The 15,240-nt window shown below is 44.5% G+C and overlaps 1 protein-coding gene across 1 annotated transcript in view; it reads left to right on the top strand.

Annotated features, from left to right (window-relative positions):
• Window positions 1-15,240, top strand: part of LOC126542023 (integrin alpha-9-like) — an 89,848-nt gene that overhangs the window by 33,849 nt on the left and 40,759 nt on the right. The window contains exons 2-6 of the mRNA XM_050188989.2: window positions 5,068-5,198; window positions 10,543-10,652; window positions 13,067-13,190; window positions 14,330-14,418; window positions 14,916-14,961. Coding sequence (XP_050044946.1) covers window positions 5,068-5,198; window positions 10,543-10,652; window positions 13,067-13,190; window positions 14,330-14,418; window positions 14,916-14,961 — 500 coding nt within the window. The remainder of the gene's footprint in view (window positions 1-5,067; window positions 5,199-10,542; window positions 10,653-13,066; window positions 13,191-14,329; window positions 14,419-14,915; window positions 14,962-15,240) is intronic.

Here is a 15,240-nt window from a genome sequence, read left to right as displayed (position 1 = left end):
GTTTTCCGACCGCGTTCGTCGCCACGCGCGCGCTCACTTCCGTTTTTGAGAACCTGCAGGCCGCGCGGGCACACGTTTGCTGCTGGCGCTGGCTTGCGTCGAATATTTTGGACCACTCTGTCGGATACCTCAGTGAGCACTGTTATGTCTTGCGTAAATTATGTGACGTAGCATAATTATTCGTGCGCATTTATAAACGGTGGGAGTTTCTGCGTCAACAGCGGACGAAATTATAGCGATAGTCATGTCGGAACTTAAATTTTTAAGGATTGACTGACGGGCTAGTCGGTTTGCAAGAATGATGACGGTGATGCACGTAAGAGACCGAGAGAGAGAAGAAAATGATAAATGAAACGACGGGAGGTCAACCAGGGATGATGTATGTGTGTGTTTGGAGAGAAGGTAGGGGTAACGTACACAGTCAAGCGCCTCTACACGCCTCTACAACTAAATTACCTCTATAACGAAGGAATAACTCCGTCCCGGTTCTATTCTGAGCTTTGCGGCGCGCGACCGTTACAACGAAGTGTCCTGTATGACGAATGATTTCGGAGGCCCCAAGCACTTTGTTATAAAGGCGTCGACTGTGGTTCTTTGTGGTGTTTGTACTTTTTTGTTTGTGCATAACGTTTGAATGTGCATACTTTTTTTTTTATGAAGCTCGATTGTTTCGACCATCTTTGCGTGCTTTGCAACCACACGTAGCATTGAAAGTAAGTCGCAAAGGGATGCGGGTGGCATGGCTCCCGCACGCGGCTCACACAGCTCAAAATCAAGTGCCTACATAGACGTTAGGAGGTCGCAAGATCGATGAAGTAGCCGCGACTTATGCTTGATTGCTTCACTCGAAAGCGGAGGGCCCACGAGATAACGTTATCAGCCATGATAGGAGGAAAACTGATCAGATCGCGTTCGTAGCTCTTGACATCAAAATGTCCTTTTCTGTTTGCTCGTTTGGGTCGGGTGCATCATTTACTCAGCAAGGAAACAGCGTGCGGCGAACGAGTACCGGGTGGGTGTCTCGTCCATTGTTCGCAGCCTGACCTCGTGCGCGACGCTGGTTGAGTGGGACGGATCACGCAACGATTACCGGCGAGCGATGCGAAATCACTTTCCTCGCGCGCTCCTCCGAGAGGTGCAGGACGATCTGGTTCCCAGTTGGCTGACAAGATCGACGAATCTGGAGTTCTGCGCGATGTCACCGTAAATTGCTGCGCCGTTGATACTCGCCAGCGTGTCCATGGCGTGCGACAAAAATATAATATACAGTAGCATGTTAATCGGTCACTTTATTAGCAGTGGAAATAGGTAGCAAAGCAATTCCTGCTGACCGCATCGTGAACTGACTAGCGGGGCTGCTAACATCTGAGTGGCAGGGAGTGGAGAGACGGTAGGAGAGGCGATACCTCAAGAATTGAAAATGCTATTTACGACTACAACAAGTACGCGTCCGAGTGAAAGCTCACGTTCGAGTGTCGTGTCACTGAGCACACCGAGGAGAGGGCCGTGTTTTCCTACTAGTCGATCATATATACCGACTATCATTATAGCTCCTTGACGGATAATTTCGGTGATTGTAAACGAATAAACCTTCACAGCTGGAAGTGTGAGGTCTTCGCCAAAAATAGTGTGCGCATGTGTGTTTTATGCGCGGCTGAAATTAAGATTGCTCAATAAAAGAAGAAAATACTTTACCCGTGAGAGGGAGAAGGGAAAGGGTATAGTTCAACCAGACGCACGTCCGGTTGACGGCCCTGGGAGTAAACGGAAGGCACAGATGTATCTTACGCTCGCCCCGCCCGTGCGCTGTTCACATATATTTATGTTTAGCCGTATATACTACATATGTTCCGACCAGCTCAATTCCGCACTCTACTAAGGTAATTTCGGGTATATAGGACCTCCTTTTGGCATTTTCGTTGCTTTGTTCGTTTCCGGTTTACGTAGCGCTTCGTCTGGGCCGCCCTTGTGTCTCGCCCCAGCTATGTTTCTCCGGTTAGCTCTCCCTCTCTACTTAGCTATGATCGCCTCTTTTTAATTGGGCAACGAAACCGGTGGCCCCCTGCCATCCAACGCTGCGCGAGCCGTGTGGCCAGTGCTAATCAGGGCGTCGAGCCTCGGCGCAGGTCAGCACGCGTTCGGCGACGGCACACGTGTGCACGTATCACACCTGTGTGCTGCGCGCACTGCACATCGTTGGCGGCGGACTCGCGCGTCCTGCCCGAAACCCCTTCTCCGTCGTGCTGAAGAAACCCGACACCGGCGCGTTCCTCGCCGCCCGGAAGTCGCGTGGCGGGTGCGCGCAGATTGCAACGCCGCTGTGTCGCGGCAGCTTCTGCCGTCGAAGTGCCCTTGCCTTCTCCGCGCCCGCGCGGAAGTGCTGATTCCGAGGGTTCATTATTATTCTTCTTTATTTGAGCCCACGATGGAAGCACGGATTGCCTCTAGACGGCGGGTCTGCGACGGTCTTCGCGAACAGTCCGTCAGAATATGCACGTTCCGCGCGTGCCCGCGTGAAGACGCTTACCTCGGCATGATTGTTGCCTTCTTGCCAGACGAGGCAAATGTACACGTTATGGGAACTGCTGTGCCCGAAGGTTGCGGAAGAAGCAGCCGAAGACGAGGCCGAGACAGAGCGCCGAGCGCGCGGGTAGGAGGCGAACGAGCAGAAGTTGCCAACGGACATGAGAGCGAGAGTTTAATACAATCGCCCATTGGTATAAATATAGGCTCGCTGAAATCATAGAACACATGACAGCGATAGCATGTGATAGTTGTATAGTGCTCACTCGGTGAATTCAAGCGCGATGATCGGCCCGCATGGCGTCCGGCGCCTTTTGGTGGGCACTGGGGACACCGAGCTCATGCATTGCGGTATACATTGAGAGCGAGGGCATTTGTGACGCACCCCAAGCTATCACTCGGTGATCCCCCAGCGCTCACTGGTGGCGCCAGCAGCGCCGGACGCCTATGGCCGCCATGCGGGGCCGATCATCGCATTTGAATCACTGAGCACTTTACAGTTCCCAGAGCACAGATGACATGGGCACGCAACTCGAAACCTCATACAATGCAACAGGAACTTTATACTTTTAAGGTCTTAATAGAATGCGCGTATATGAAAAAAAAAAAGAAAGAAAAGATTGCAGGAATTATCGACAATAATTGTAAACTTAAGCAAATAGTCCAACTCTTTTAAGAAATTGTTCACAATTAAAGGAGCGATGTCCATGACGGCGTACTTTTGTTGTAGCGAGAATATTTAGGTAGTGCTTATAATTTCACTTTGTAATATCGTAGAGAATATAGCCATGAAACTGCACATCTGTAGTGGTAGTATAGGTAGACGGCAAGCTCGTTTCTATGAACGCGCTTGGTGGCGCAAGAGCATGCGCCCTTTGCGTTAGCACGTTTGTATCGGCAAACTCTATTCACTTCAAAATAAATAAAGTCAGTTTCGTGCGAAGTTTCGTCCGAACTTCATTTGCTTCCTCGATATGGTTGCAAGCATCAATACAGTGTTACTGATGATTAGTGTTGCATCAATCCATTGTAGAATACGTAAACTCGCATAAAATGCAGGTAATGATGATAAAAATGGAATGCAGCAAAGAACAGAAAAACACCTCAATATCAGTAAAATATGGCTGTGCCGTAGCACTTGGTGACTGGTTGCTGGAAGCTCCAAGTAACATAAAGCAAGCGAAGCGGCCCTATTGCGAAACAATAACATTTAGAACGCATTGATATACTTTCGCAGTTCGCTAACCGTAGAAAAAATAATGCTTATTAGCTAGCTAGGCAGCTATATTTTTAAAGGGGCACTAAAGAGAACAAATGATTTGAACTGTGTCAGTAAATTATGATACAGTACAAAATACAACAAAATAAAAATTCTAGTCTCACCGTTAGATCTTTGGCAAGCCAAAGAGATGCAAAAGTGAAAAACGGGTGTTAACGCTGCTTTGTGACGTTTTTGCACCAGCTTGACAGGACGTCATGGATTTTGACGGCTTCTGCTTTGGCCTAGTTAATTCTTTATTGGTAAAGATGGACTACATTGTATTTTAAGAGAGCCAAAGACAATTTGGCAAGGCTCACCACGAGATTCCAACATCGTGGTACGTCACAGTGACGATGGTGACAGTGCTGGAGCTCCAGTGCGAAATTTATAAAATAAAGCCTGTTACCACGAAATTAACGAAAATGGAGTTTTCAAATAATATTTTATTAAGATAAGCTAGTTTAGTGCTCGTTTAAGCTACCTGCAGTTAAGTCACAGTAAAAGTTACATGCTGACTATATGGATAAAGTAGAGAAACAGGGAGCATATGCACTCTCCTCCAGCGTAGGCTAGCGGACCACTTCCTGCCTTTCTCTTTATTTTGTGTATCTCTCACATACTGATTATAACTCTTGTTCCAACCTGAATGCAGATGGTTTCTTGGCAGTTTTAGGAACCTCGGAACTGCAGGTTTTGTGGTTTTTTGATGGGTTGATTCGCGGGCCTTTCTTTAGTTGACAACATTGATTTGGGCCTTGGCCTGTTAGTCAAGCGTTGCTAGTACACCTAGTGGTCGCTAGACAGCGGCTGGGCTAGAGTGTGCTACCTGGCCTTCCTGACCAATGGTGCTATTCTGGACCCTCACATTTCGCCATGCTGAATTCCACCGTGCTTGTATTTTGAGCCAGTTAGAGAGGGCGTACCCGGCTTATTAGTCAGTCCGAGCTGACAAGGTGCAATTTGTCCAGTTCACTTGTCGAAAGCAGACGCCCAATATTAATAATAGTAATGATGATGTAAGGCACGCGTCTGCAGCGCTGTTGTATTGTGTCGGACGTGAGGGACATTAACTATAGGAAGGCAAAAGTTCATAAAGCAGAACAAACATTCCCTCCCTTGAATGTGTGGCCGTATGATCTCAATGGCATTTTCTGTGTTCCCGGAAAGCACATGTCGCGCTCAATCCTTCCTGTATCATGCATGCAGTCAAGATAACAATAGGATACTACTATTGCTCGGATAAAATGCCTTTATGCTTGACGAAAACTTTTTTTTCCCCGCAGAGTTCTGGTGTCAGCCATCAAGGACAACTCGCAAACTTTGGGAAACGAAGTTCACCAGCCCGGCGCCCTGTTCAAGTGCAGGCCGCGTGTAGACGACTCGCCGTGTACCGAAGTGCGTGTTGATACCTCGGGTGAGCTGACCGACATTTCTGGGCCATTGTGTCATCTTTAGTGAGCAGTCTGATGGGATCGATCTCGCCTTAATCGTAGCAGGCCGACACCTTTGCCGCTTCCGTGGCGATGTCCACGTGTGTACATGCATTGTACGCGCTGCGTGTGTATACTGTATGTCGCGGAAACGGCGCGTTGCGAAGTGGCTTTCATGAACGCCGCCGGGAACTCACTCGAGAAAGGGCCTGTAGTCAACAATGAACAATTGTTTCTCATTCACCAACAACCACATCTCTTTAATGCGTCTCAAATGCTTAAAGAAACAAAAAAACAAAAAACTAGCCAGCTCCTCCCCTAGGGTTGCACAAGTTTCGCGTGCACCCCTGTCCCTAGTTGGGGAAGGGTTATATTTTTTTAACAGAATGCTCGCTCATGCATTCAAGCACAAAAGTAAACTGCAACGCCCATGTATTTCGTCCGTCACGTTGGCAAACATCTCAAACTGGTGTCTCCCTGGAAATTCATTGTAAGTGACTACGTCTTGCAAGCTCACCGGCTACAATTTGTCAATTGCCATTTGTCTGGTAAAGCAATTAAGAAGTTAATTAATAAATCTTTGTTGCTTAGTTGAATGTGTTTAAATTTGTCTTGCAAGCAATGTTCACCTCTGTGAATAATCCAGCTCAAGGATTAGAATTATGTTATTTACCACAAGGCATTTTAAAAATTCTGTAAAACTTAAACGTGGTCACCCGTATTGGTGCGACGCAGCATGCAAGGCAACCCCTGCTGGGCCCTTGCAGCTACGAAATATATCTTGCATGCGGGAAATTCTTAAGGGTGTTCTATTCCGCCTGCTGAGCCAGGCGTCGTTGGCCCAATTATGAGAGTATCGGGCTTCTGCGATAGAGTTCCTTTGTTTGAATTCGGCAGTCAGACAATATTATATATGTGTGCAACACTATGGCGAAGTCGAAAACTCGCCTGGAGTCTCCGTACATACCTCCCTGCGTGAGCGTCGCCCGCTGCGCGCTGACGTGTATCCTGCAGGACCTTTCGTCAAGTTTATCCAATCCAATCTCCGTATACCGTCAAATCTCAATGATACGATCACACTTGATACGGATTTCGGGATGATACGAATTTTTCGGAACTCCCAGCCCTAGTTCATTAGTTTACAATGTGCTAAATTTCGAATGTTGCGAATTGCTCTTTGCGCCGTGGTGGATTATACGAACCGTAGAGCCGCTGCGCGAACCCCGGCGGAGTCGCCGAGAAAGCCACGCGCCAGTAACGCCAGGTACTGGCTGTTGTCAGGGCGGCAGAGCGGCCGCTCCAATGCGCCGGTCGCATTTCTGCTGCCAGGCAATCTATGTCACTACGTAGACCCCTCCACCCCCTCTAAAAAACATCTTTATATAGTATTACGGAACTTGTCGGTCGTTTTCAAACACCTTGCAAATTTATCAGGAGTCGGCAATCACACGCGACCCATTCTTGCCGTGTCATCCAGATCGGCGGCATTCGTTTCCATGGGTAACCCTATCTGTGTATTCCACGCCTTCCAGCGTCTTCGACGCCCCATGACAATTTGAAATGTTTCTACCTTTGCACCCATAGATCGTGCGATACGAAGTTGCTTCGCCGCCGCAAAGTGAAGATTTCCTTATCTCGAAAATCATGTTCTTATCGCCAGTAGGCAGCAGCTAGGATGCAGCAACAAAAGAAGCTCGAGATAACCTCGCAGATTTTGAAATGTCGGCTTCGGAACACGCAAAGTGCGCAGCTAGCTACTGCTAAAATGCACCCGAAACAAGCACGCCAGCGCTTCCGCGTGATCGCAGTAACGAATTGCGATGATAGTTTTTCCTTTTCACGCTCGCTTTGTTACCTTAATTTATGCATGGAGAAGTACAGCGCTGCAGCTATCCGAATATTCCATCTTCCCAGTGAAAACACTTCGTCCATAGGACATCCGAACTAGCGTGGTAAAGGCCCTAGTCATGAGGTTTATGCCTTCCGTTTGCCTTACCTTGCGGGCAAACCTTGTATTTGTTTTGCCCAAATAAAAAAACTTGCAATGTCCCTATGTCGACGCACCATTTCAGAGAGAAATAGGACATCTGCAAGACGTCTAGTTTCGGATATCCTACTACGGATGTCCCAAGGTTATCCCATATGGACATGTTTCGGCATACATGTGAATATTTTCCTTCCAATTGAGGCTTTTTCTTTGAGTTTCCTCGTAACAGAATTATGTTTTCTCGCACATTGTAATTACAAACGGAAGCTGTCGTGTCCTGCATCACGTTTTCTCACGCAATTCTCTAACAAAGACTAGCCTTGCGTTGGCGTTGCCTATGCCTATATCAAGAAGTTATTCGCTTGGAACCACAGATGACCTAGGCTTGGACATTTCAACAACTTTAGTCCACAAAGAAGGGCAATTTACTTCGAAAATTTCAGTTAGTTCAATAAGCCGCTTGCGCTTGGTGGAAGCTCTGAAATAATGAGGAGTATGCTGCACTTCTGCACATGTGCGTCTGCACGTAACGTGTACATGAAATGTATCTGTTCTTAAAGGGACACTAAAGGCTAATACTAAGTCGGCATGGATTGTTTAAATACTATTACAAAAACCTTGCAACGCTTGTTTCATGCCAAGAAAAGACTTAGTTTACAAGAAAATTGCACCTGAAGGGTCCGGACACCTTTTTCGTAATTCAAATCTCCCGCCGCCCAACCGGGGGAGTAGTGACGTTGCATACGCCATCACTGCCATTTTTTGCCGTGGGCGAGTAAATCAGTGCCCGACAGACGGCGGCACTGAGCCAAGACAGATAAAGTCAGGGCGGCAGATTCGCCTTTGCAGCTGCTTTTTGGCCAAGTGGCGTAGACCGTTCGGGCATTCCGCAACATCATATGGAAGTTGAATTCTCTGCTACTCAGTTTGTGTGAGTTTTGCTAGCCAGCAAAACCAGCGCAGCACTGCGCAATAACTACTGAAACGTGAAACTGTCGGCGTCGCGGAGTCGAGAAAAAACGAAACCATTCGACCGCCCGCGGCGTTGTCAAGGGTAATTTCATTGAGTTCTTTTGTCTAAACATGAAGCAGAACTGTACAAATAGCAGTTTATTTCGTCTTATAGTACAATGCAAGCATGTTTTGCATAATGGTTGGTTGCGTACTAGTGTCATAATTTAACTGAGGAGTGCTTTCGTCATTGGGCAAGTACTTGAATTTCCCGGGGGAGTCTCTGATCATGTCCTGTATTTACCTCAATTTCTCAATTATTAAGGCTCTGTTCACATTAATATTGACACCTTAGAGATTCCCGAGCACTAACCTATCACTTTAGCTTGACTTAATATTTTCCTTTAGTGTCCCTTTGGTGTCCCTTTGGACATGAATATTCGAATACGTCCTCCATATGTCCCTTGCATGACCGTTTGGCCGCATTTCCCGTATCCTGCGGATATTCCTTGCATGTGCGCTAGGGACATTATGGGGACATGCTGCGTACATCTTACGGACACATTCCAGATTTTTTTGCAGTGTGTTCACCACAATGTCTACTATTATGCACGGTTGCAGCAGGTGCTGCGTCACAGATGCGACGGGCAGAGCGAGCAAATACATCTTGTGCACACGTTACGCACGTGTGCAGGAGGGCAGCATACTCCCAATTTTTCTATAGTCGGATACAACTTAAGTCTGCAGTGAAGCTCCACCCACGCCCTCATAACTGCCAACCACTGTTCTTCCGTTATGCTGCAAAGAGTTCGTACTTCAAACTTTCCCTGTTACCTAAATAAGGTGGTAACCACAAAAATAAAATTAAAGAGCGTAATTTTATACGTTGTCACTCGTCTATTACAGCGAAACGGTGAAAGCCTAATTCTTTATTGAACTGAAATAAAACGCTTGCTTCGCTGCAACTTACTGGTAAGTTTCACTTCAGTTGGCAGTGAAGTTTAATGAATAAAATGGGTTCAGCAGTGAAATGAAATGTACTGCAGACTTCTCAGGCTCCATACACTTTATCCATGTCTACTGCACACCTCATTGCTTTCGTCAATGTAAAAACTCAAGAAGAGCAGACGCTCGGGAGGTATCAAGTATGACGCTATTTCGAAAAGGTTGCAGGACGACGATTGTGTTTGCTTCTGTGATTGGCTGGCTGAGTAACACAATCCTGCATGGGCCGTGTGCCTTGTTTATCAACTGCTGTTTATTTTTTTTAATTTGTGTCCTACTATAGGCCTCCCGCAAAGTGCAAGTGGTTTAATGAACTAACTGAAGTTTTCAAAATAAATTGCGCCATTGAATTTGTAAGGCATCAAGTACACACGAGCTGTAGACATGATAGCTTCGGATTGTTATTCGAACATGCTAGAAACATAATTCTATTTGGAGGAAACACAAAGGCAAAGCCTCAATTGGAGGACAAATATTCACATGTATGCCAAAAAAGGTCCATATTGGATAACCCTGGGGCATCAGTGGTAGGATGTCCGAAACTGGATGTCCGGCGGATGTCCTATTTGTCTCCGAAATGGTGCGAGGACATTGGGAGATGATTCACATGTCTTACACACGAAGTGTTTTCGCTGTGTGCTGTTTGCCGCAGCCGCTGTGGACGAAATCGCGGTCGCTATAGATGTGATGATGGATGGCGACTACACAGCTATGAAGGCACACGGTGTTATGCGCAACGGTAAACGCAAGAATAAGTGCCTTACAGGCACAAATGGAGACGACGCTGTAATTCACGTACGATTGCCGCTGATAAATGTTGTGATTCGGACTCCGCCGCTTCATTTCGATTATGCTTTTGATTGAATGCCGTTATTGCACATATGCGGCACTCTGCGCTTGCCACTTTATGAGAGTTGCCCAAATTAATCAATGTGCGGCCAAATGCGCCCAAATTAAAGATAGTTTGATTGCATTAAATAACGCATACACCTGGCAGGACCACAGGATGTGTCCGAATTAGCCTGTTTTCCGAATTAACGAAGGTCGAATTAACAAAGTTTTACTGTACGTCACTAGTTCTTTCGTTTTATCTCATTGTCTAAGTCTCATCAAGCCTGCAAACCACATCGATCTGGGCAAGTGGCGGACTGCAGGGCATAGCGTCATCCTCAGAAAAGATATTGCACATGTAGAAACAACTTCTCATTACTGTTTGGCTGTGTCAAATGGCATGGATTATGCACCAAACTGTTTACTGTGTTGCATAGTTCAGCTAATGTGATTTTCTGGCAGCCCTATTTTTATTTATGTGGTAAATAAACTTATTTCTTATGTTTACCACAGGAATTTGTGTTTATTATATGTGTGTGTTTTTGTTCTAACAGACAAAGGTGAAGTAGAAAATGAAGATGGAGAACGCTTCCATGACCTGCTTGACAATATGCACCTTGGGATGTCAATGGTCATTCAGCCTGGTCCCAATGGAAGGGTTATTGTGAGTTTTATTTTGAGCTTGGTGCTCGCGTAATATTGAAAAGTTTTATTTGGGGCTTCAATTGCAGTTGCACCGATATTACCTCTTTCATGTAGTGAGGTTTGTTTCTGTGAGAATACTTATTACCACTTTTTTAAGGGTAAGAGAGATTAACAGAGCACTAGTACCGAATAAAAATATAATTTTTTTATAGGAGCTAAAGAGAGCCGAAGTAAAACACCCACATATCTACTATGCTGGAATGATTCCATAAACTTTCAGTAGAGATGTGAAAAACAGTTTTTATGTTTTCTCAAATGGAGAGCAATATTGTAAACTTATATGCACTCACATTGTCATTGATTATCCATATTTTAAAGCAAAGCTTTCTTTGCCGACTTCTCCAGGGCTTGGATTGTCATGTGCGTGCCACTGACTAAACTGAACCAGTCCCAGAGACAGTGAACTGGTAAATTGGGCTGGTCCTGGAAGTATGGTGCAGTCATCCCATCCTGGGGACTGTGTAAGCAAAGTTAGCGACTTGGTGTACGGATCCTGATAGCAGCATTTGATATATTTTCTTGCCAAGGGTTTAATGTTGTTTGTAATGCAGGCTGACACTGAAGGCAGTGCAATCGGACATGTGGGTGGGCCGATCATGATAATGCAATTGCATTACAGTCACTCGGGTGTAGCATGTAGACCTAGCTTCTTTGCATTAGTGTCTCGCTGATAAGATGTAGCGAGGAGTCTGCCAGACACCTGAGGCTCGGAGAAGGAAAGCACTTAGAACAACTGTGTAGTTAGCGTCAAGCTTGGGTAGAAGTGCTGGTTTATATGCCACAAACGATGTTCATATAGTTCAATGCAACCCTAAAAGATGTGTACCAACATCATGATTGGAAGCTGTAATTGACCATGCTTTTGCAAGGGATGTGGATGTGTTAAACACCAAGCATTACATCGCATACTTCTTGGTACGAGCACCTATACTTATAATGATACCCCCACAATAAAACCAATAGTATCTTGGTAATAAGAGGGCGATGGAAGCTGCCAAGAAGCCTCACATCCACTGGTTCTCGCAGCGTCTGAGACACGCATAATATTTTTTTTTCAGAGGTTTTTTTGCTTAATCTAAGAAGTGTTAAAATGAGGGAATTACTGATATTCTTCGTAAAGCGGAACTTTAGCATTGCTTGCTTAGGTCTACAGCAGCCACTTTGATAGAAAAAAGAAAAGAGACAGAAGTGTTGTGTTGCTAGGCGGTGTGTTTACAGCAGCAGCTCACTAATATGTTCTACAAAAGCAAAGAAAAACAAAGGAAAATTGAGAAAAAAAATGTATATATATATATATTGTCCGGGAAAGTGCATGATCTGAATTAAAATGTTAAAATAGGTATACATTGAATGTTCTCCAGCACGGAGAACTGGCAAATCATATCAGTCAGGATTGTAGGAGCAATGCTTTTGTATACAGGGTGTCCCACATAACTTGGGCCAAGAATTTAAAAATGAAAGACGCATCGGAAGTGAATTGAATCAAACGCATACTATTCGCAATGGCCTATAGTAACTCACACAATTTTTCCCCCATAACTCACTAATTAATTAAAGTTAATTACCCAACCTTTTAATTATTGGCTGAGGACCCCAAGTACAATACGCAGATTTGTAGAGCACGTTCAGAAACCACCGATCGAGTTGTTTCCATTACGACACGTCTCACGTAGTCCTTTTTTCTGGGTTGCAAAGAAAGCCCACGAAATATGAAAAAAAGCCATGTGACGGGGCGTTTGCACAGTGGTATTGTGCTGCTCTCAAGCGTGTGCTCAGTGAGCAAGGTCGGTTGCATCGTGACTGGCAAAGCGGTAGGGTGTTCTTTATCTCATTGGCAGCGCTCAGCCAGCATCATGCATTTTCGCCGTCATCTGACGGTAGCCGTCCTTGTTCACCAAACACACGCTTGAGTGCAGCACTATACCACTACGCAAGCGCTCTGTCACGTGGCTTTTTTCATATTTCGTGGGCTTTCTTTGCAACCCGGAAAAAAGGACTACATGAGACGTATCGTAAAGGAAACAACTCAATTGGTAGTTCCTGAAGGTGCTCTGCAAATCTGCCTATCATACTTGGGGTCCTCAGCCAATAATTAAAGAGTTGGGTAATTCAACTTAATTAATTAGTGAGTTATGGGGAAAACAAAAAGTTGTCGAGTTACTATAGGCTATTGCAACTAGTATGCGTTCCGTTCAATTCGCTTCCGATGTGCCTTTCATTTTTAATTTCTTGGCTCAAGTTATGCGGGACACCCTGCATATACTGCGGAAGAGCACATCATATTCCTCAAATGACATAGCATCGCTGACCATTCACTCCTTGAAATAGTACTCAATATTTTTGGTACTACAGCAGTTCTTCTTTTTCTTTTAGGTATGTGCCCCAAAGTGGAAAAACCAGCTCTATAATAGTACAATGTACATGCTTAATGGAATTTGCTATGTTCTCAGCCATGATTTGGATCGCAGTGAGCCACTGCGCCCACTTCTCAGAAGACGTAAGTCACTTGTAACTTCTTGTGATATGTCATACTGGAGAACGGCAGCCTGCTTTACCTGCTATGAAGAAATATATTTACTAAAAGTGCAAAGGGGCAGCCAGCAAGGTTTCTGGTCTTAAACAAAACAGGCTAGCTAGCTACAAATGTTGCGACATTATTTTTAAATTTTGAATGTACTTATCATTGCATCTGCAGGATTTAATAAGAGAAGAATCTGATATGGTCGAGCAGCAGAAATAATATGCAGGCAAAAAGAATGAGCCTCAGCCGAACATCACATATTCTGCCAAATCACCTAATGAAGTACTGTGCTCAATGTTAAAAGAATTGTATCTTTAACACCAATCAATCTTCTAGACATATTAGTTCGTCTTGTATTTTAGTATTACTGCTCCATAAGAAAAGATTTGCAATTGAAATCACATTGATTACTGCTGTTGCCTTCTATTATTTTGACCTGGATGAGACTTTTGGAAGTGAGCGAATTACCTGGGGAGTTCAAATAAAGGAACAGGCAGAGAAAATGTTCCAACACGTTGCTGCTTTTTTTTTTTTAGCGGCCTTACCACATTCTAAAGCAACCCCCATATCTAATGCAAACCCAGTTTTTATGTGTTTAAACTAGAAAACAATGGGTGCTCAAATCTAATGCACACTCATTCTTATCAGAAAAATGTAACATGCTATTGATTCTGGCACTCAGAAAAAGGTGGAACCTGCAGAGTTTAACTTTACAGAATGATCAGCATGCGTCTTAACAAGTCAAGTCTAAAGTATCCAGAGGGCCAATTCTGGATTTAAATAGCTAAAGTCATGGTTCATAGAAATGTGTGAGCACCAAACATGGCATTGTCAGGATCGCATGAACCAAACTTCATTTATTCGAATTTTTCAACTTGCACTGATTTCATGTTGCTTTAAGCACTACCAGTAATTTAAAAGTTGAAAATCCAAATGTTAGGCACTTCTTACTTTTAAGAACTGAGTGTGGTGGGTCATCTGTTTTCAAGCTTTAGATGTTGTGTAGTGTTTGTTTGTGAAGGCTTCTCTGTTATCATTTGATTAGCTATGCAAAGCCTGATATGCAACCCACGTTTACGTTTTTCATTTCTTGTTAACCTTGTCTGAATTTGCAGTTCACCAAGTGAGGCCGCCAAACTCTGAGCAGCCAGACAGCTACTACTATGCCGTAGCAGAGTTTGGTTTCTCAGCAGACATCTCTGCTGTAAGTGTCATTCAAGGTGTGATATAACATCTGATGTCAGAATAATGATAAAAGAATGATTGGGTATTTTCCAGTGCTAGACTGCTTATAATGAAATGTTGCCCAACAATTAAAAGTGCAAATGACCTGTCATATTGTCGGCAGTTTTTAAGCCAAATGGAGTGACCTTGCTTTTTTACAAGCAGCTATATTATCTAGTTGTCTTGTTAAACATGTGATGATGTAGATGACACAGTAACCCATGCTCTCCAAGTTGCTGCATGTTGTTTCAGTGATTGTTCTTCATATTTCTCTGACTGCACAAATCGTCTGGCAACTCTAAAATTTCCCTACACTCTGTAACTTACATTCCAACTCATATAATTTAATGAAAATATCAGCTACCTGCTACAGCTAATAAATATTTTCACATTGCAATTTGAGCAGGGCATCTGTGACATTCTGTTTCGGGACTGACTGAGCAAGTGTGACTGATTGTCTGCTCCTTCTTACTGCAGAACAACGAATTTCTTGCGGGAACTCCAGGAATTGTTGACTGGACAGGTAATGTTCTTACTGGCTCCCTTCTGTATGCCTCACTACAGCGCATTTTATTAAAATATGTTCAAAATCATGTTGGATGTCCTACATGTGTGATTCAGTGTAAGGCTCTCTTTTGTCCTGGGGCCTTATAACGTAAAACAATTCCAAAATGTTTTTATTCCAACCTCCTGATGTCAAATTTGCGAAACCGCCGACGCAAGCATCGGGCGATCACCCGCAGGGTTGTATGAACAGACCAATCAAACTCTCTCCTCATTCATAGGAGGTCCCTTTTGTTTG

Source organism: Dermacentor andersoni, chromosome 2 (genome assembly GCF_023375885.2).
Source record: "Dermacentor andersoni chromosome 2, qqDerAnde1_hic_scaffold, whole genome shotgun sequence".
NCBI lineage: Eukaryota > Metazoa > Arthropoda > Arachnida > Ixodida > Ixodidae > Dermacentor > Dermacentor andersoni.
This window is presented reverse-complemented; position numbering and strand designations above follow the sequence as displayed.